This window comes from Cyprinodon tularosa, unplaced genomic scaffold, assembly GCF_016077235.1.
Source record: "Cyprinodon tularosa strain WSP-4 unplaced genomic scaffold, ASM1607723v1 ctg30, whole genome shotgun sequence".
NCBI classification, from domain to species: Eukaryota; Metazoa; Chordata; class Actinopteri; order Cyprinodontiformes; family Cyprinodontidae; genus Cyprinodon; species Cyprinodon tularosa.
Genome location: NW_024039008.1, coordinates 687,600 through 708,943, shown reverse-complemented (window position 1 = coordinate 708,943; position 21,344 = coordinate 687,600). Strand labels below are relative to the sequence as shown.

General features: G+C 36.3%; 1 protein-coding gene across 3 annotated transcripts in view; it reads right to left on the bottom strand.

Annotated features, from left to right (window-relative positions):
* nos1apa (nitric oxide synthase 1 (neuronal) adaptor protein a) overlaps positions 1–21,344 on the bottom strand; it is a 213,376-nt gene that overhangs the window by 127,526 nt on the left and 64,506 nt on the right. For 2 of the 3 annotated variants that reach the window (XM_038291591.1, XM_038291592.1), the window contains exons 3-4: positions 11,020–11,112; positions 7,039–7,097 (exon numbers count right to left, since the gene is read on the bottom strand). In XM_038291591.1, coding sequence (XP_038147519.1) covers positions 7,039–7,097; positions 11,020–11,112 — 152 coding nt within the window. Of the gene's footprint in view, positions 1–7,038; positions 7,098–11,015; positions 11,119–21,344 lie in introns of those variants that run through there. The other variant, XM_038291593.1, reaches the window with a different exon arrangement.

Genomic DNA, 21,344 nt, shown 5'->3' with positions numbered 1-21,344 from the left:
CGGAGATCCAGGTGGAAAAAGGGTCCCAGCGTTCTCACGCACCTCGCTCTTCTAGCAGGTCAAACTTCACGAGTTGTTTTCCGCAACTTCGGACATAAAAACAAACCAAGCCAGCCTCCTGTCAGCAGCACCGTTTGCGATCAGCTACAATTTGGGAGAGGTGCAGCGGAGCATCAGGGGAGGGGGCGGGGACGTCTGGAGCCAAGGTATGAATTGCACTCTATTTTTTGATGCAAGGCCTTTCAGAATCTATAACGCAGGGGCATTATTATTTTTCAGTGAATGAGGTTTTAATAGGAATAGGTGGAGTACAACTTTTCTACTTCTGTTATTTGCTGCATAAAATGTATAACGATATTACAGCTTTCATTGATTTATTTCAAATTTGAAACATTGATACTGAATCGAATCGCCATGGTGGATGTGAAGCACACCAGGGTGGTCCGAGATTCTGTTTTGGAGAAGTTTAAAGGCGGATCTGGATAGAAAAAAAAGATTTTCTGAGCTTATAACATCCTAATGATCACTGTGCAAGCAATAATATTGAAATGGAAGGAGTATCTGACCAATGCAAATGTACAAATACTCGGCCATCCCTCTAATCTTTCAGCTCAAACAAGGTGGAGACATAACAGAGGTGCAGCCAAGAGGCCCATGATCACTCCGGCTAAACTGCAGAGATCTACAGCCAAGGTGGGAGACTCTGGCCTTTATGGAAAAAAGCCATTTCTTAAACATATCCATAAAAAGTATTGTTTAAAGTTTGTCACAAGCCGACTGGGAGACACAGCAGTTATGTGGAAAAAAGGTGCTCTGGTCAGATGACACCAAAATCAAACTTTGAAGCAACAATGCAAAACATTATGTTTGGCGTTAAAGTTGCTCTTGAAGATTTTTAGTCATCCAGGTCATAGTCATTTCAAAAAAGTTAAAAAACAATCCACTGGACTTTGTCTCCAAGGTAGAAGACATTTGGCTTCCCATCAGGAAAGCTTTTTTTCAATTCAAAATGTCAGAAATAGCATTGAGTTCAAAGCTTTATAGGGTGGTCCAAAAACAAGGCCATGTTTTAAAAGATTCAAATTGAACTAGACGAACGAGTCCGCCCCTTGGAATGGACAGCCGTCCATTCCAAACACCCTCTTCACATACGCCTGGCCCAACACAAAAGAGCAACCTCCTCCAGACAAGACTTGGCAGTACATCTACACCTTATAGACAAAGGACATTCTTTTGAGGACCAGAATGCTCCCGTTTTGGAGAGAAGGCAGGTGTTTTGAGAGGGGAGTGAAGGAAGCATCTATGTTGAGAAAGGAAAAACACTCTTAAAAAGATGGGGTTGAATAAAATTTCAGCTTCAAAAAACCTGAAATGCAGGGATACAGTAAATTTCTTCCTGCTATCATTGCAACCCCGACACCCATGCAGGGGAGCACAGCCCCTTGCCTGTTCAGCTAACTTTCAGAGACAGGTATCATGTACTGTAGGCTAACAAAGAACCCAACGACTGCCCATTCCCAAGGGGCGCACCCGTTCATCGGGTTCAATTCACATGTTTTCTAAGCCAAAACAAGAATTTGTTCTTGGTTCACTCTATAAAGCCTCGAAATCAACGCTATTTCTGACATTTAGAATTGAAAAAGCTTCCTGGATGGGAAGCGAAACATCTTCAAAGTTGGAAACAAAGTCCAGTGGCTTGTTTATAAACTTTTTTGGGCGTTAAAACATCACCCTGAACACATTATCCCCTCTGTCAAACGTGGTGGTGGCAGCATCATGGTTTGGGCCTGCTTTTCTTCAGCAGGGACAGGGAAGATGGTTAAAATTGATGGATGGAGCCAAATACAGGACCAACTTGGAAGAAAACCTGTTGGAATCTGCAGAAGACCTGAGGCTAGGGCGGAGATTTATCTTCCTACAAGACAATGATCCAAAACATAAAGACAAATCTATATAAAAAGGAATGGTTCACAAATAAACATATCCAGGTGTTGGAATGGCCACGTTAAAGTCCAGACCTTAATTCAATCGAGAATCTGTGGAAATAACTGAAACCTGCTGTTCACAAACACTCCCCATCAAACTTGATTGAGCTCCAGCTGTTTTCAAGGAAAAATTGGCAAAAATGTCAGTCTCTCCATGTGCAAAGTTAAAATTTTATATCTTTATGTTATAAATCTGAAATGTGGCAAAAAGGTAATATATACATATAGAAAAACAAATTATTAACTTAAGGGGGCTGAATAATTTGCACAACCTATTTTTCTTGTTTTGTTATTTGTTAAAGCTTAAAATATCCAATAAATTTCGTCGCATTTCATGATTGGTCCCATTTGTTGTTGATTCTACACAAAGTTAAAATTTTAGATCTTTATGTCTGAAATCTGAAATGTGGCAAAAAGGTCATATATACATATATATACATATGAATATACACACATGTAAACACACAAACTAGTCTCACTATCTTTGTGGGGCCATTCCATTGACTCCATTAATTTCTACAGCCTATCCTTTACCCTTACCTAACTCTAACTATTACAGATTAATTCCTAACTTCATTGTAAACTCAATTCCCACCTTAGTTCTAAACATTGTAGGTCCCCACAATGTTCTTTTCTTTTTTTTCCCAGAAATTTTGCCCGACGACACGTACACACACATGCCACAGTAAAGTTTTCAAAGTCAAATTTTCTTACCAAAGTCTGAAGAAAAAAGGGCATGGTAATTTATCAGTTTAGAATTTTTAAACATATTTTTGAGCCAAGAAGCTACATCGGTTTGTCACATGGGGTTTCCTCTAACCCAGGGATACTTCCAATTTATACTTATCTGATAAAAGTGATGAAAATTGCAGACTTATCTCTTTTTATAATTAGAGAAGCAATATATATGATTAAGATCAGACCTATACCAAACGAGCAAAGCACTAATTGCATAAATAGGATGACTGAAATATACAAAACATATTTGATTGGTTCATTTCCAAGTGAAATATGAGGCAGGGAACTCTGTTAAAAATGGATATACCATTATACTAATTAACAAATGCATAGATTTGACAAATATCTCATTCCACATTTTGATTTGTCCCTCATATAATATATAAGCATGGAGAGGAAAAATAAATAGACGCTATTTGTTAAAAAAGGACATATAATTCACAAAAAGAAAATGTATCCGAGAGTGAAGTTAAAGTAACAAAAACGTATGAAAGAACAGCTAGTTAAGGCTTCCATGTGCCCTCTGTTCCCACAAATCTATCAATCACAACAGTTGCTTTCAAACTCCACTGCAAACAAGGTTTAAACTTGGAACACCTTGAACTGGAACTGTCTGTTGTAAATACCTAAATGTCTCTAAAAACTGAAGTTTGTCCTTTGACAGAGGTCCTTCCTGAGAGAACAAGTAACAATTGTCCTGTAACCGACTCAAACAGTCTCCTCAGGACATGTCAGCCTCAGTTTAACAAGAGGCAGAGGTTGGAAGAGAAGAAACACACACCAAACATGTCCCCACATTTCTGCACCTCTTTTTAGACAACTTTGCAACTACAATAGTAGAGATATGTAGAATATAATCAAAGAATGAGATGTGTGAAACAAGTTACAGCATCTCCCACCAAACAAAATTCCTAATCTCAGAGATGCTTATTTAGGCAGCTGGGCTGAATCCATCTTTCTGACAGAATCATTTCCAAAAGCCAAGCCCCCAACGGGCTCCTGGATGCGCTTCAGAGCTGTACTGCCTGGGAGGGCGTGTGTCAGTGTGTGCGAATACAGCATTTAAAATGTGGCACAAACAAGTTTAAACTTTACTCTTTCTTCATACAGATTATAAACAGAATTTATTGTTTTATTCATGCTCAGCTTGGCTTACATCAAGTCTAGAGCTGTCACAACATCTTTGATTTGGACACGGTGAAATACACACCAATCATTTGTTATATTAAGACATATCCATCTAGGCCTCCAAATTCTGATAAACTACTCCTCCGGGCTGTGAAACTTTATGCTTGTGTGGGGTATTGACAGACGACAGCTAGCTGATTTAAAGGTCAACACCCCTGCATCCAATGAAATGAATGAACTCCAGATTATGGTTATAACCATAGCCTTGAGTTATAGGAACAGCCAGAAGGCACGTCACGCTAAACTGCTTTAAAGGATATGCCCTCATACATAAACATACTTCTAATTAAATTCTCATGACATGTCTCTACTGACACTACCTGTTCATCTACAACCCGTTCAGTTTGTGAGTCATTGTAAATGCACGTCTCGCAACTCTGACATTGCCATGACCTATTGAAGTCTAAAATTTGCTTTTTATGTGCAGCTTGTAGTCATTATAGCTGTTATGAATTAATATCGCAATAAGTGACACATCGAGCCATTCTTGTTTGACATTTTTTAAAGTTTTTTGAGTACGCCTCCTTAAAAAAAAAGAAATGCTAACCTCTTTCATCTCTCTTGAGGGGTGATAGATTTATCTATATCACTACATGCTTTTTAAAATATTGTCCTAAAAGCTTAAAAGTTCACGGCTAGAGTGGCCACATTTCATTGTATTCTAACAAAAGGAGCTTTTAGTTTTCTCAGGCAGACAGCACACAAAAGCCTTTCTACAAGATTGCTTTAGTTTTATTCTGAGTTTTTATGGACAGTACTGTTTGAATACGGGTTTCTTTGTGCTAAAGTGGGTTTTTAACTAATTCTACCCCCATTAATTTCACTCAAGTAAAGTAAAGGGCAGAGAAAAAGTATATCTTGCTTTTTTATTTATAGATTTACCTTGTACTTTTACTTTTCCCACTAGTGTGAATAATTATCTGAGTTTTACTTAAGCCCTCTTATTATTAGTGACTTTCACTTTTTACCAAAGTAGTTTTCTGTTAAGGTATTTTTACTTTTAATTAGTGATTTGTTTTGAGAACTTAATACACCTCTGTTTTATACACATGGCATCTGATAAAGTCTTTGCAGTTCGGTCTCTGGCAAAATCTTTCTTACTCTGATAAAATCCATTAAAACATGTAGAAATCCTTGTGGGAAAAGTAATTCAATGAAGAAAAGGAAAGTACAAGAAAAGAAAGATAAAGCATTGTGGAATCCAAATGGCAGAGAAAAATCTAATGCTATAATTTGCCACAAGAGCCAATATGTTCCAGTGGATAACGAGTATTAAGATTCTTATCTGCTACAGATCCTCATGCCATAGTTGGGTGAAAGGCTCGCTCAAATGTCACATGCAATAGTGTTTACCATAGAAAAGGGTGCCTGTAATGAGAAGTAACTATTGTTCCTCTCAGACCATAGTTTTGAGTATTTAAATACATTACTGACATTAGGCATGTGGATACTAGTAATTGCTTGTTAAGCTATTTATGAGTCACAGTGGCCAATTTTAAGCAATGAAATGGATTAACTATAGATGGTGGTATAATGCTAGTGCTGCTATATTATGCAATACTTGTATTTTATACTCACGACTCTAATCAGTTTAGCAAGAACAAATTTGGGTAGTTCTTCCAAATTGAATAACAACTCCCCCCCAAATAAATGAAAAAATTAAAATGGTGATGTTAATGTGCTTTTCCATTGCTACTTTCACATCTAGAACTGAAGATAAAATGAACAAGAGAAATTTCATCTCTCCTAGGTAGATACACTTCTTTGACTGAATCCAGTTAAGAGTAAATAAGCTGCATTAGTCCAAGTTTTTTTTAGGGGATTTTCATGACTAGTGAATCAAACATAAAGCTGGTTATTATTCAATCATATCTGCAGCATTATTTTACCTGGAAAACAGCAACAGGTAAAGAATTTATTGTTTCAATACAATCATACAACCTAATATTTTTGCAGTGCTGACCAAAGACTTTTCAATTTACAAATCCTTTATTTTTTGTGTAATATTGTGGGTTTTTGGTGTCTTGTGTTTGTTAAACCATATTACCTACCTTTCATGTGTCACGACTGATGTTTTCCTAAGCATTTCATCTAATTGTGACAGTTCTTTTGTCAGGACAAAAAGTTAACATCTTCATTATGAACGTAACAAAAATTTGGTAATGGAATGGGAGAATTGTTCTAGGTCTAAGAACACTGACAATTATCTGGATGTGGCTGGAGTCAGTGAAGTCACCTCATGTACAAACGTGTACAATGTAATGATGTGAGATGTGATGATGTGGCAGGGTGCAACACTGGAAATGTATAAAATGCTTCTTTAGCCGTTATTTGTGGCTGCTGCTGACTCTTTTGACCAGAAAGTACCTTACTATCAGTACAATTTCTCTGGTCTGAGTAAGATTACCATTCTGTTATGTTTTGTAGTCATTTAATACATAAACTTAATAAAATGTTATTTAAAGTACGGCTGAAACAATTAATCAGATTCATCATGATTGAAGTAGTTTAGTAATAGAATAATCGTTAAATGCAGTATAGAGAAACATGCCTTTAGCCGACAGAGCAACCCACTCAGAGCTGCAATTTTACCAAAATTGTAAAATAAAACTATATTTAACTATATTACATTAAATATGCTCCATTCAGAACTCCTCAAGTGGAAAAAATTTAGTTTCACCAGGTTTAATTCTCTAATAAAATTCTTCTTTAAGGACCCTTTTACTATCCCATTATTAATCGAAAAAATAATTGACAGGTTACTCGGTTTTCAACATAATCGTTTGTTGCAGCCCTTATTTAAAGTGATTATTCCGAGCGATTTCTTCTCAGGAAAGAATCGGGAGAGAAAGCTTAAAGATGTAAACACAAACCTTTCCTTTACAAGTTCAATCTCCCTAACCACCAGGATGTTTCTGCATCAGTGCTTTAGAAATACTCTGAGAGGTCTGCAAAAGGGATCATTAAAGAGCTGCTACACCTCGCTTTCTCCAAAATGTCAAAGGAAGCTTTGAGAAAACTCAATTTTAGAAGAATTATTTTTGGAAAAAATGTATAATTGAAAAATCATTGTCAGAAACAGCCTATAAAAACTCTGCCTTCAATGTAAACATTCAGGAAATCTTACCTGTAAATTGGATCCTGCATCACAATCATCTTGCTTTCATCCCAGGTCCACTCGTTCTTCTGTAAACAAATACCAAGCTTCATTTAGATCCTATTCTAAATGTGACACACATACAAAGCTTAATACAAAATTTACTAGACAACAATATAAAGCAGTAGTTTGATGTTTGAATTTCTGTGTGCATTTTTATTTTTTTCTTTACACTGACTGATTCCTGATTATTAATCTCTATTCCCAGGGTGTCAATTTAGGAAAATAGCTACGTCTAAGTGTTTCCTGCTTAGCATTTCTCTATTCTGAAAACATTTCAAGATTTTCCTTTAATTTCACAAGCTCGCAATGCTTTGCAATGACATTAACTCCCGACAAAATAAACTGAACCTGGTAGTTTGTGAAGATCCAAAATAAAAAAAAAAGAAATCAGTAGAATTGAATCTTTCAAGGGACAAAAGCAAAGTAAGGCCCTTAATTACATGAAACTGTGTAAATAACACATTTTAAAGAAGAGGCTATGTAAGCTCCCCTTTTATTAGTTTTTATTTGTCCAATTGATTAAAGCCATCTTTCAATTTAAGGTCACAATCAAAATGTCAACGCACAGAGACACAGGAATTATTCATATTGATTCCTGTCTCTAGAGAGGGCTTTGTTGACTTGAGTCATTGAATGGCTCCCATCTTGGCCCATCAGTGCTCCCGCCATCCTCAGACATGTAAATAGCTGGTTGGAAATCTGACATTTCAGATTTTATGAGACCAGAGAGCACATGAGGCTAAATCCTCCATCTTTTCCATTTCAATAGTTAAATATTTCCAATCAGATTTTGCTTTTTCTTAACAGTGGAGTCATGCTAAAAATATTTATTTGGAATTAAAAAGAGAAAATGTGAAAATAGACCTTATATTTCTGCATATTAAAATGATTTCATGTAAGAAGTGTTTTTAAATGATATTTGCAAGCACTCTAAAGTGTGCAAGCTGAAAGCAACTGTGACTCTGCTAGTGACGACACCACCCGTTTCCTTTGACTCTTTTGTCATCTCTGAACTCCCTTCTCCCTTTCATTTCCGCTCTTTCATTGGTTTCGATCACCAAAGAGCTGTTTGTCCTCCACAACTTTCTGTCCTTTCTCACCTCTGCTTGCCATCTAATTAAGGAAAAGATCGATCCTTAAGTCTATAATAAGCTAGAATGCAGGACATGCTGCTGAAAGTATAATGGTTTGAGACCAGTAGGAACTGTAAAATGAATGGTATTTCACAGACAAATCTAGCGATCTTTAGTTAGTTTACTGAATTTTCTTCTAAATCCTCCTGTTTGAAAATGTTTAATATTTATTTATTTGTAAATCCCTTGTTCTTCTTCATGTAATTACATCTGTTTTGTCATACTGCAAACATCGGTTAACAGTATGAGAAACAAATGTTTATTATGCTGCAAAGATAAACATGAGAAACAATTCCTAAATAGTGGGTAAAGTTATTATTCATAAATTATGTTACATTTAGTCACATTTTAATTAAAGGTGAAAAAGAAAAAATTAATTGCTTCATTTCAACAGGGTTTATACAGGAATTAGAGTAAATCTAATTTAATGATTTTTAATGCCCTTTTAATGCTCTTAGAAATAATTTTAATGCAAAGTACCCATGAATCTCATATAATGGCAAAATCTTTTGTCATCTTTACCGTCGACAGGATGCAGCCTTGTCCCAAATCCCTCATTTTCCACCCACTTTTGTTGAAATTAGCATTTTCCGATTCTCTAGCTTTTTCTCCGCCTCAAGCTTCTTTTCCGAACATACGGCTATGATCAACTGAAAGTAGTTCCGCGCAAATAAATCACAATATACTACATCTGGCGAAACTGTTTTTATAAACGTATATGAAAAAAAAACATTTTAAATGCCTCGATAATCACATTTAATGAATTTTAATGCCAATTTAGGCCTAAATTTGAAAAATAATTATTTAAGGACTTTTTATGATTTTTAATGACTCGCGGAAACCCTGTTCAAATAACCTGAGTTCTTTTCATTCGTGTCAATTGCATTCTTATTATGGCTGAAACGATTCATCGAGTAACTCGAGTAACTCGATTACAAAAAATCCTCGAGGAAATTTATCTGCCTCGAAGCTTCGCTAAATTTATTGTATTGTAATAAGCAATGCTGTTAAATACGCAGCACACTGGTCTAGCCGGAGGGTTTCTGTGTTGCACAACGCTACCACTTCCGTTAGCGCCTGGAGCGCTTGTGCTAAGTTTGTAGCTATGGAGGGAACCGGAGAAAGCTCAGAAGGAGAACCCCGAAAGCGACAAAAAATGTCCAAAGTTTGGGAACATTTTAGGCTAAACAGAAAGGACAACACAGCACAATGCATCCACTGCAAAGCAGAATTGGCGTACCACAACAGCACGACATCAATGTTGCAGCATCTGAAGAGAAAACACCCGCTACATGCATCCAACTCGTACACGGTTGCCAACAGGTAACGTTTATGTTCTCTTTGCTAACTACGTTGTGTGATAATCTGCCATGTTATAGATGTAAATTGAGGCACATTATTTTGCTAACGTTACATCTAAACATAACGGTTACTTAACCGGGTGTACGGTAGTGTAAATTGTATGTGAGGGTGGAACTGAGAGAAATTATGCAGGACTTAATGTAAGTTTGTTAATAAAAATACGCAGCAACAGATTACAGGCATAAGCTGAAAAGCATTTATTTATTGGTGTCTTTCCATCCTGAAAAGCTACAGTCTTTTCCTCTCGCTAATGTTATGTATGAATTAGAAATTTTTGATTAATATTTTTTGTAGTAATTCTATATTTGTTTATACCTAAGCAATCAAGAATAAATAATAGCATCGTTTTAATAAAAATAGCAACATTTTTGCATTTTATCATGACTAGTTAAGGCTGCAGAACTCTGTACAAACTCAAACCTTTACATTTAGACATTTTTATAAGCATATTTATGAGCCTGCCACTTTATTATTTGAATATAATTTAATATCTTATAACTTTTCTTCAGGTTAAAGCAAACTACTGTTACAAGTAAACTTTCTAAACTACAAACATTTAACTGTTAGGGATGCTCAAAAAGGAGATATTGGACTGATCTGGACTAACTGGTGTTATTGCAGATTTGCCAATAGTTTATTTTATAAATTTTTTTTATCCGATTACTCGATTAATCGTAAGAATAATCGATAGATTACTCGATTACTAAAATATTCGTTTACAACAGCCCTAATTCTTATCATATTGTACATTTCAGATTAGATTTACAGTGCAGGTGTTTGTAAAAACATGAACATAAGAAACCTGATTGTGTTCATGTTTGAAAATCTGGTGAATCCAGAATAAATACACACACACACATACACACACATATATATATATATACATACATATATATATACATATACACAAACATATATACACAGATAAATATATATCGAGAGAGAGAGAGAGAGAGAGAGAGAGAGAGACGAGATAGATGTTTTGAAAGGATTTTATGTACTTGCTTTTTTCAAAAGATATCTTGTTTAAACTGCAAACTGTTCTAATACATTGCACAAGAAATCACTGATATTCTACAGAGAACCATGACCTATAAAAAAATTTCTAGCTGTTCATCCTCTGAGTCATATTTCAATTGTCAAATTACCTCCCTCGCCATTTGCTACTTTAATATATCTTTTTTGCTGAGTCAGTCTTCAAAACAACCAACCCTGTTTTTCCAGTAACCTTATTATATGCTCATGTTTAACAAAGATATTATATTGTTGAAGTAATTAGGCCTTTTTTTTCTTTTTAGAAATCTCAAAGCTTCCTTCTTCGCACAAACAAAAGCCAAAGGAAGAGTTAGGCTATATTAACTGCTGTGATAATCAACATGGGTGTTATTTAATTACAAGCTCTTGCTTTAAAATGTCAGACACTCAAGAGAGAAAAAATAAATAAATCACTTACTTTTTTCTTTTTTCTTAAGGTAACCTTGACACCATCTGTAGACACCACAAGGTGAACTTTCTTCTTCTTGATGTTTTTTACCTTGAACTCATACTGCAAAGACAAACAGAGAGTTTGAAACAGTCAGGTGGGTTCGAGAAAGTCAACATTATTAAGAATGTGAACAGGGCACATTTTGATTTAGATACAAATTTGACAAGATAATAATGGGATCCAACTTAAAGAAACAACATGAAGACATCTTGTTTTACTTCAATAGTTCATTTTAAATCAAAAGATGATCTGAGAATAAGTTAATCTTACTGAGTTGCCCTCCCTCCTGAAAGGAGAGCTTCCTAAACAGAGCTTCATTTAACCAAACCATAAAAGTAAAAAAAAAAAAAAAAACTTAAATTTTTTAATTAAAGCATTATTAAACAGTACCAGTAAAGCAAGACAAAGGGAGGGGGGAGGGGGGGAGGGGTTAATTAAATTTTAAGTAAAGATAATGTAATTACATTTAATACTAAGAAAGGTAATCTCTAATAAATTATTCCTGTTGAACACTAGATTGTAAAAGGAGTGGCTTGATATGCATTATTGGTCCTCACTAATGATTTTTGCATTCAATCGAACAACCACACGTCTAAAAAAGAATGATGACCCTTTTATTTCAGTGCATCATCCCGAGTTAATACACTTAACACCTTCATTCAGACTGTTCCGTGTCTTTACTTGGTGTAGAAAATATTGGTTTTGTTGTTGGGTTTCTCATTTTGTACTCTTTCCAAGAAAACCCCACTTCTTTTTAAGCATGATAATGTGAACAAAAACATACAAGCACACGTCATGCATCTAAGATCATAGAAATATTCTCTCAGGAACAGAGTAGATTGAAATATTTTCATATTGAGTGCATCTACATTGTGTGTAGTCAGTAGTAACCATAATCAGTAATCAGTTGGTTGCATCCTTTTTCCTCCCTGCAGGGGCAAAGCCCTGCTGAAGCAGATAAAGCCTCAATGGATCATGGAAACCATCTCCGTTTCTTAAACAAGCAGAGGTCTCCCACTACCTCAGGGTGTTAGAATGTATTCTACCAGGACTGTAGCTGACCCCTGTGCGATATTAACAGACTGGTAGTAGTTAATAACTGCACTTTTTAAATTTTTGACTGTTTCGACGTTGTGGACCATACTGTGGCTGACACTTCTTTACAAGACTTGTTAGATAGAGTTAGATAGCTACTCTACAAAGTACAGGACATGCATATACAAATATGTCCTATACAACTCTGACAGTACCAGGTGTATCAATTAAAAGGGAATATAATATAATTTAAATCCTACCGTTCCTTAAAAGACAGAAAGGATATACAACCCTTTTTTGGCTTGCTGTGTACCTGGATTCAGTAAAGAGTGGCCATTTATTTGAGAGGTACTGATGACAACAATTCATTCAATCAATCCTCCCTAGTTGAGAAACTTAACATCTTCATTCAGCTTTTTATGTGGCTTTAATTGATGTAGAAAATATATTGCTTTTGTCATTGAGTCATTTCACTTTGTTCCCTTTCCAAGAAAAAGCACCCTTTCCAGCTCTTTTAAAACAGGAAAATGTAAACACACAAAACAAGCACTGACACATCAGGCATTGCAGATAAGTAGAGAACGGCACCTTCTGTCTTTTGAAATGCAATTTGGGAGTTTTTTGAGCCAGGAATATACTGACATGAGTCACAAATAACAGCAGCAGACATAGTTTTTAGGTGAATAAAGATGAATACCTTAAATACATTTTCCATTTTTTTATTAACCTCTCATTGCTGAATTGTTGAACATCTGTTAAAATTTGTCTATTTTTTTCCAGAGTTTCCTTATTTCTGTTTATGCATGGAGTCTGAAGGAATGTTCTTATTTATCAACCTTATTACAGCAAATCATATTACTTGCATTATCTATAGATGCTTTCTTTGAGGTTTTTAATAACAGTTCAATGAATGGACTCTAACATAGAGCTCTGCATTCCGAAGTGAAAACATTGAATGTTACAGCAAAGTGTTTTCTTAAGCAGTGTGAAAAATAAACACAACAAACTTAGGATTCTGGTTTGATCTTCTCATTATATGACATGTATCACAGCAATATCTGATTCACAACTTCCCAACTTCAGAAGCCTTTATATCACTTTGCATGCCAGTTTAATGAGCACCTTGTAATATGCTGTGATGTTGAGTGTGCTGCATAAACAAGTTTTAAATGCCTGATATACTGCATGACTGACCTGCATGGATACGATTACAGCAGCAATTTAAAAAAATACATCACATAAAATTTGACGGGTTAAGTGTGTGTACCATATTACAACAGCGAGCACTTATCTCTAATAAGCCGTCCATTCCTCTCTGAAACACCCTTATCACTAAATCCATACCAACCACAGCTCGTTCTCCCAGGTGCATTCAGCTTCCACTGTAATAATACCGGAGAGATGTCATTTTGTTTTGCATCTGCTGCATCTACCTGTGCAAAACTTACTGCATGTAATTAAACCACTAGAGGAACAGCAGTATTCATTTCACAACACTGGTGGTTTATGCAATTGTTATTTTCCCCTTAACTGTAGCACCTGAATAACTACCTGGGTGGTTAGAAAATTTAGGGGTTCAGAGAAATTTTACAACACATTTTGAATCCTTTGGGATGATAGCAACCTTTTCATCTAAGGTATGACCCATAGATGAGGGAACTTTGCTGCCTAAAAAGCTCAGTTGATGGTGAAAAAAGGAAAAATTTGGGCTGCTTAGTTCATTATTGCAAAAAGGATTTGCTAAAAGTGTTGTTTTTAAAACAGGATGCAAATTTTTGCCCTGGAGCAAAAGAGTATTAATGTTGGTAAAAACAAACAAATATTGACAAAGTGGTCAAGTAACAGGCTCATCCATCAGGCTATTACATGAATAGCTGCAGTCCATGTTGGTTGGGACAAACAACTTGTTTTTCTGCAGAACGTCAATTTCCATTTTCCACAAAGTCTTGGTAGCTTCAACAACCAGTTCCTCTACCATTGATGTCTTTTTTAAAAAGTCATCAAGACAAAAAAAAAAAAAAATAGCAACTTCAAATTCAGCTTATTTCTGAATTTATTTGGAAATTGAAGTTTGGGGATGCTGAGAAAAAAATATGTGAGCATGAAGACCCAAGCAAGACCGTCAGTTGACAACTGAGTTCACTTAAAGCCTTAAAGCCAGTGTAAAGAGTCACTACATGGGTTTTATACATATTAACTAACACCATCGTAATCATGTACTTGGACCATGGACTATATGTAGTTTTTATTATCATATCGCTCTAAACTAATCAAAAAGTATTGTTATGACTAATAAAACTTAATCATGAAAAGAAATCCTGATAGGTTTTGCATTTCAGGTGAATATTTTTGTCTGCAAACACTTGTTTTATGCCCAACTCCAAATTAAGAGTGGATCTAATCCTTTCTTGGGCAATTTAACTCATGATATATGACAGAATATAATGTTCTTTATATTAAAAGTGTCTTTTAAGTAAACTGTTGGTCTCCAACTTTATTTCCAAGATAATTTCTTTTAATAATTTATTTTAACTTTTAGAGGTATTTCTATTAGAACACACCTGATTCACCGAATGTCTCATACCAAATATCTGCAGAACTATGGAGTAGGAATGTATATAAAAATTCAGCCCTTAAGGGAGAATTCCGGTTTTTAACACTTTTAGCCCATTTTCTGTAGTGTCCAGGATGAAATCGAATGATCGACACCAAAATTTTGACAATTGGTCCTGTCTCTGCTTTTTGGCTCATGCAGAATCCCCCCCTGGCTGCTTCAGAATGGCTTCCGTAGTGCATGTCCGATAATGTCCTTAAAACAACCTTAAACGTTCTTTTTTTAAAATTTGCTACTCACCGGGTCGTCAGCGCTGTTCAATGACGTTCCAAAAAAAGTTTCGTAAAGAAAAAACGTTCCTGTAGTGTTTTATTTAGCATTTTGTAAATCCCATTGAGTTCTGTTGGAATAGTCAATATCCCTCCGCCACCGGAAACGGAAATGGGGCCTGTTTACTTAGTTGTAGTCTTTTCGCAAGGCCCAAGTGTTTATGCTTCACTCTGTGTACTCCGACGTCGAGGTGCTAACGTCTCTGTTAAACACTTTAAAAAACTCTGAAAATGAAATACGAAAGGTGGATTCTTGAGGAGGACATATTGGACTTTGAGTTTGACGGTAGAGGATACCGTCGCCAACTAGTGGTCTGGAGTGTGCAACGCTTCAGATTCGAACGGGAAGCGGAAGTTTATAAGCGGTTGTGATGTATCGGAAAAAATAGTTACAAAATGCTAAATAAAACAAGACAGGAACGGTTTTTCTTCACGAAACTTTTTTTGGAACGTCATTGAACAGCGCTGACGACCCGGTGAGTAGCATATTTTTAAAAAAGAACGTTTAAGGTTGTTTTAAGGACATTATCGGACATGCACTACGGAAGCCATTCTGAAGCAGCCAGGGGGGGGATTCTGCATGAGCCAAAAAGCAGAGACAGGACCAATTGTCAAAATTTTGGTGTCGATCATTCGATTTCATCCTGGACACTACAGAAAATGGGCTAAAAGTATTAAAAACCGGAATTCTCCTTTAAGAAGTTCTTAAGGACTGAAGATTTATTATAAACATTTCAAAGGTGTAAAATGATAAGGGAATGAAATGGCCTGTATCCATTACAATCTGAAGAGTGGTTTATATTTCACTGAAGCACAGAAAACTACGGCAATCTATCTATATTGCCTAATATACACATTTTATAATTACTAAGTAATTTACTTGGTTGGTGTCTCTGATGTTTTCCATACTTTGCTAATTATTTTGACTTAAAGTCTTTAATTTTAAGTGTTTCTTTTTTTGTTCCTCCTAATATGCACCCAGTTCGTAAAAAAATATGTGCAAGTCAATGCCTGGTACCAATGAGAAAATTTCCATTTACACAGTCCTCACATCTAAGCAATTGCTTCATGTGTATCATGAACCACATGTGAATCATCAGGGCCTCCACCTCCTCTTTCTCACAGTAAGACATGACACCCTATGCAATGCCATAAGCTGTGATATTAATTTTGGACATGGAGAACCAATCTCCAGGCTTATTATCTTTAATCATTGATTAGTGAAGATGTAGTGTTGCTCTGTTGTACTCTTTTTCCAACTGCTGTAAACCTTCCTCTAGCCCAGTGGTTCTCAAACTTTTTCGGTCATTTCCCACTTTGGACAAGGGGGAATTTTCAAGCCCCGCCTGTCCCCATCGCCCCAACACAATGCTAATGAAATATGCAACAATCTTAAAATTTTCCAATTTTATTGAAGTAACAAGTAGTATCTAAATACAAACTATCTACATCAAATAACAGCAAGCTCAAAAATAAAGAAAATAAAAATGCAGCTGTGTCAAAATTTGTATCAAGCTCAAAGATAGAAAAAATTAAAGTGCCACTCTGCAATCTGTTAATAAAAGAAAAGAAGTGAAATCCATCTGGCAATACAGGTCTATTTATCCCTGCATTAGTGGCTGCAATGAGCCTGTTTTGCATTGCACAGTTTCTCAAAACGGGGTTGCAGGCTTGATACTGCCACTCTCAAGTCATGCTCAATGTTCAGCTGAGATCTGTATTTTGTTTTCAGTGAAGCAACAGTTGAAAAGCCCATCTCACAGAGATATGATGTGGCAAAGGGAAGAAGAATGCAAACAGCTCTCTGCCCGATGAGTGGATACTCCCTCTCCACTCCAAACCAGAATTCACTATTAGTCTGAGCATTAAACCTGAGCCTCAGGGTGGAGTCAGACGTCATTTCAATAAACTGGTCCTATTTATTTAAGATAAAATATTTCAAATTCAGTTATTTATGATCAACCTGCGCCGTCAATCCCGGCGCATGTGCGCTTTATTTGCAGTCTGGACGCTGAGGGTAAACATGCTGTGTCTCTGCAGCGCTGAGAGGGACTACTGCGATAGCGGGGGAGAACGGGGTTGGGACAGGGGAGGCGCCCCACGGCAGCACCTGCCGCTGGAGGACAAGAAAAGGAACGATACGTGCTTTCACGTAAGAGTCTCCAAAAGTCGCTAGATTTGTCGCTAGTCGCTTTTTTTTAAAAAGAGTCACTGGAGGGGTCTGAAATATAGCAACAAAGTCGCTGAGTTGGCAACACTGGGGCGCGAAAGTTTATTCCGTTACAAATAATATGCCGACGTCACGTCAATCATTATTTTGGCACTTCAGTTCCAGGTGAAATTTTTCTCATATCTAATGTTCTTTTAATTAGACTGCATGTAGGCTAGTAATGATTACTTTGTGGGTTTGATTGGTCTAAAAAGCGGCAACATACAGCTATAAGGACAGTTTGCTCTCACACATTCTACATTTATAGTCACACACACACACACACACACCGGAACTTGGCGCGCCCCACCTGTCACGTCTCAATTCCCCACCAGTGGGTCGCGCCACACACTTTGAGAACCGCGGCTCTAGCCAGAACATCACAGGACAGGAACATGTGATCCTGCCCTGCACCGTGCTTGGGGACAAAGCAGTTGCTTCATGGATGTCCTATCCTTTTGGACTCCTGAGTCAGGGACATCAGAGAGACCCCAAAGCCAAAGAAATTTGAGCCTTCTGACAGCAAAAAAATTAGGCGGGTCCATTAATTTCAGAACCAGACTCAGCAAAACTGGCTTTCTGCAATGTTTTTCTCCAAGTTTACAGAAAACTCTGAAATACCGGAGAGTCCCCTGCTGCAGGCCTGACATGTTAAACAGAGATCAGCAGAGAATACAGGTGCTGGAAAGTTGGGGAAGGCCTGAAAAGGTAAAGAACTTGGATTACTCTTGAGCATTTCATGCGTTTACTGTGGCGTAATCAAACTAACAAGAAACAATGGTGACCAAATGGGACACTATGCTGACATGTCTTGAGCTGTTGTTTATAAAGCTGATACAAACTTTATTCCACTTAGAGTTTAAAAACTAATATAACCATATTTTTTTGTATTTTTTCCAAACAGAAAACCCATGCATGCTCAGGGAGAACATGCAAACTCCATGCAGAAAGACCCTGGGTCAGGAATCGAACACGAGCAACGGGGGTAGTGGGTAAGGCTAGTATTAAAACTATGTGTCACATAGTTATAATACGAGCTACCCGGGTAGCGTAGGCCACTGAGCAGCCCTAATTAACTATTATTTTAGCAAATAATATTGTATTTACAAACTTTGGATTTACAATGTAAATTGGTTTGAACACATTCCAGTTGGTTTAAATTAGTTAAGAGATATTTGACTTCATTCCACTCAATTCAATTCAGTTTATTTAAATAGCGCCAATTCACAAGGCACTTTGCAGTTCACCAGATCATACAGTCAAATTGATTCAAAGTTTTCTATCCAAGGAAAACTAGTTGATTGCATCAACTCATTGACTTGAATGCAATCCCTTACACTAAGCATGTTTGTAGCGACAGTGGAGAGGAAAAACTCCCTTTTAACAGGAACCTCCAGCAAACCAGGCTCTATGTGATCGGCCATCTGCCGACGTCGACTGGAGTTCAAGGAGACAGAAGCAGAGATACAAAAAGCTATTGTAAAAGGCAGCCCGGTCCAGGAAACACACAGCCAGGCAGACAAGCTCCAAGCCAACTCCCATGTCAGAGGATGAAGAGAGCGCATCCAGCCAGTCACAGTCAGAGAAACAGGACTACACTGGAAAACAGGCCGATCTCCAACATCTATAAACAACAAGAAAACTGTGGTTTTCAAACATAAAATCCATACAGACGGTGATATCATTGCATATTTGATTGATTATAGTTTAAAAACATTTTAATTCCCTTTTAAAAGAAACATGTTTTAGTTGGAGTTTAATGATTTGATTGATCAATGTGCATATTTTGAATGGAAGTTGTTTATCCCAAATGTGTATGAAGTGAACTGTTTGACTGTAATTTGATATTGTTGTCCTAACACACAACCAATTGGGCATGTGTTCACAGAGCAACACCTACATGTCGAAATCTCTTTATTCTCCTGAAGGCAAAAGGTGAAAACGAGCACACACAAAAAAAAAATATCTTTAAACAGTTATTTAAAGTCTCCCTCTTGAGACAATGCAGATTGAAACTTCAGACCTCATAAATATAGCCAAATACACCAACAGCAAATCTGTAAAAACTGGTGCATTTTGAGCACCTAGGTTTCTCCCCAGCCAATCATGAGCAGACATTTATCAATGCCATGCTCTCTCTAGGGAGAGGGAACGGGATAAAGAGGGGCTGTAAAAAAGTGTGACAAAGAGAGGAGTCTGAAATATAGGAAGATGGAGGAAGACGGAGGAAGACAAAGAGAACGGCAAGGAGGGAGAAAAGAAGAATTAGAGTAGCTTGATTATAAAAGTTAATTAAAAGCTTGGATCATTGAGTTCACAATTACACCAACTTGAAATCCTAAATGTGCAAATAGTGGTGTTGCCTTTAGCTGCTTGATGAGCTGAAAACCACAACGATTAAACCCCGCAGAGAAACCTCTACTAAGGACACAGATAACATTTTACAGCAACAGCTTTGGGAAACTTGTTTAAGTCTTTTGTTTAAGCTCTAAAAGCCTCATAACCAAACTGAAAATATATTATTACAGTAGCATTATTAAAGTCAATTTTGCTATATCTGTTGTATTGCATGGGAAAATAGCTTCAAGTTTTTTTCCCTATTCGTTAAAAATCATATATTTTTTTGGAATTCTGTATTTGTACATTCACAAATGTGAGTGAGAATCCATCATATCACACACATTCTTTAACCGTTTGTGGCGACCCAAAGTAAGTCAGCCAATCACGTTGCATTAATATTGAGTAAGGCTCCACATATAGCTTTGACAAAAGCAAGAGGTATTGAGCCCAAAGACTGCAGAAAAAAAAAGAAACATAGCACCGCATAGCGTTACATGCATAGCTGCTGATTTATCTTTTTTTTAAAACAGAAATAGCTTCAAAAGTGTAACTTGTTTCTTATGGCGTTTTTTCCCACGGCTAAAACAAAACTTTGGTAGACAGGGACTGGATGTCACTTCACCCAATAGGCTCTGAAAGTTATGATACATTTCCCTATTTTCCTTAAATAGATTTGATGAGAGCAGGAACCTTTAAAACTAAGAGAGAAAAATAAAAAAATAAAAAATAAAAATCTGCAATGCCTTTTTTCATGATATTTTGTCAAAGAATGTTTTCTAAAACTCTGATATTCAAAACATCTATTTTAAAACAGTGACGTTCTAAATCGTAAAGATTTAAGAAACCAAAATAAAACAAAAACTTTAAATCCAAAGCAGAAACTTTTTCTTGATTTGTTTTGGTTTAACGGAAATTTTCCAAACACGATGTTAAAATATTTATTTCAAGCGAAAAAAAGACGACTCCAACATACACATAGAAGAACTAGGAACATCAGCTAGGAGGATGAAAAACATAAAATAAAATAAAAAACATTAAAAAAACAACCTACTACCTAAGCTAAGCCACTACTACTGATAAATGAAAGCCTTATCGTCTCATTTTTTCACCCTGGGTAGAAACTGAAACACTCCTGCAGAGAGAAGTGGCACATTCTTTACCCCCTGCTTTACTAGAACCTTTAGAAAGATGCTTTCTTGTTTTGTTGTTGTCATGTACCTCGATGTTTCTGTTTTTTTTCTTTATAACATCTCTTCTTCTGTGACACAGTTATAATACAAGCCTTAAAATAATATTTTAAACAACAGTGTCAGAGCATGTATGTGTTTTATCGGAACAATGACATTCACTACAAAATCATATCTACAAATGAGGGGAAAAAATATGTCACACATAAACAATATTTTATAATAAGATGTAAATGTAAATGCTAATAGTTGTCGTCATTATCCCCTTCACCAATTATATTCCGGTACATCTATAGTTTAAGTTTTACCAGCTCATTATGTAACAAAGAAAAACATGACAAAAATAAATAAGGTTTTAAATACTTACTACTGTTCAAACTAAGATCCTAATCATTCCCTAATCTAAATAACCCAAAATAATGTAAAGGGCTAATAAAAAACATGCTTTCTGATGTTTTTTTTTGTGCCTTCACTATACTTCCATTTGTCTGACTTTGGTCCTGCTGTGTTGAAGGAAACATCATTAGTAATTTTATTAGCCTAACAGCAGTAAAGCAGGATCCAGACAAAGAGGATTTGTTTTCAATGCAATCCTGCAGCCATGCCAAAAAAGAATTTTAAGCTGGTGCAAATTTCCC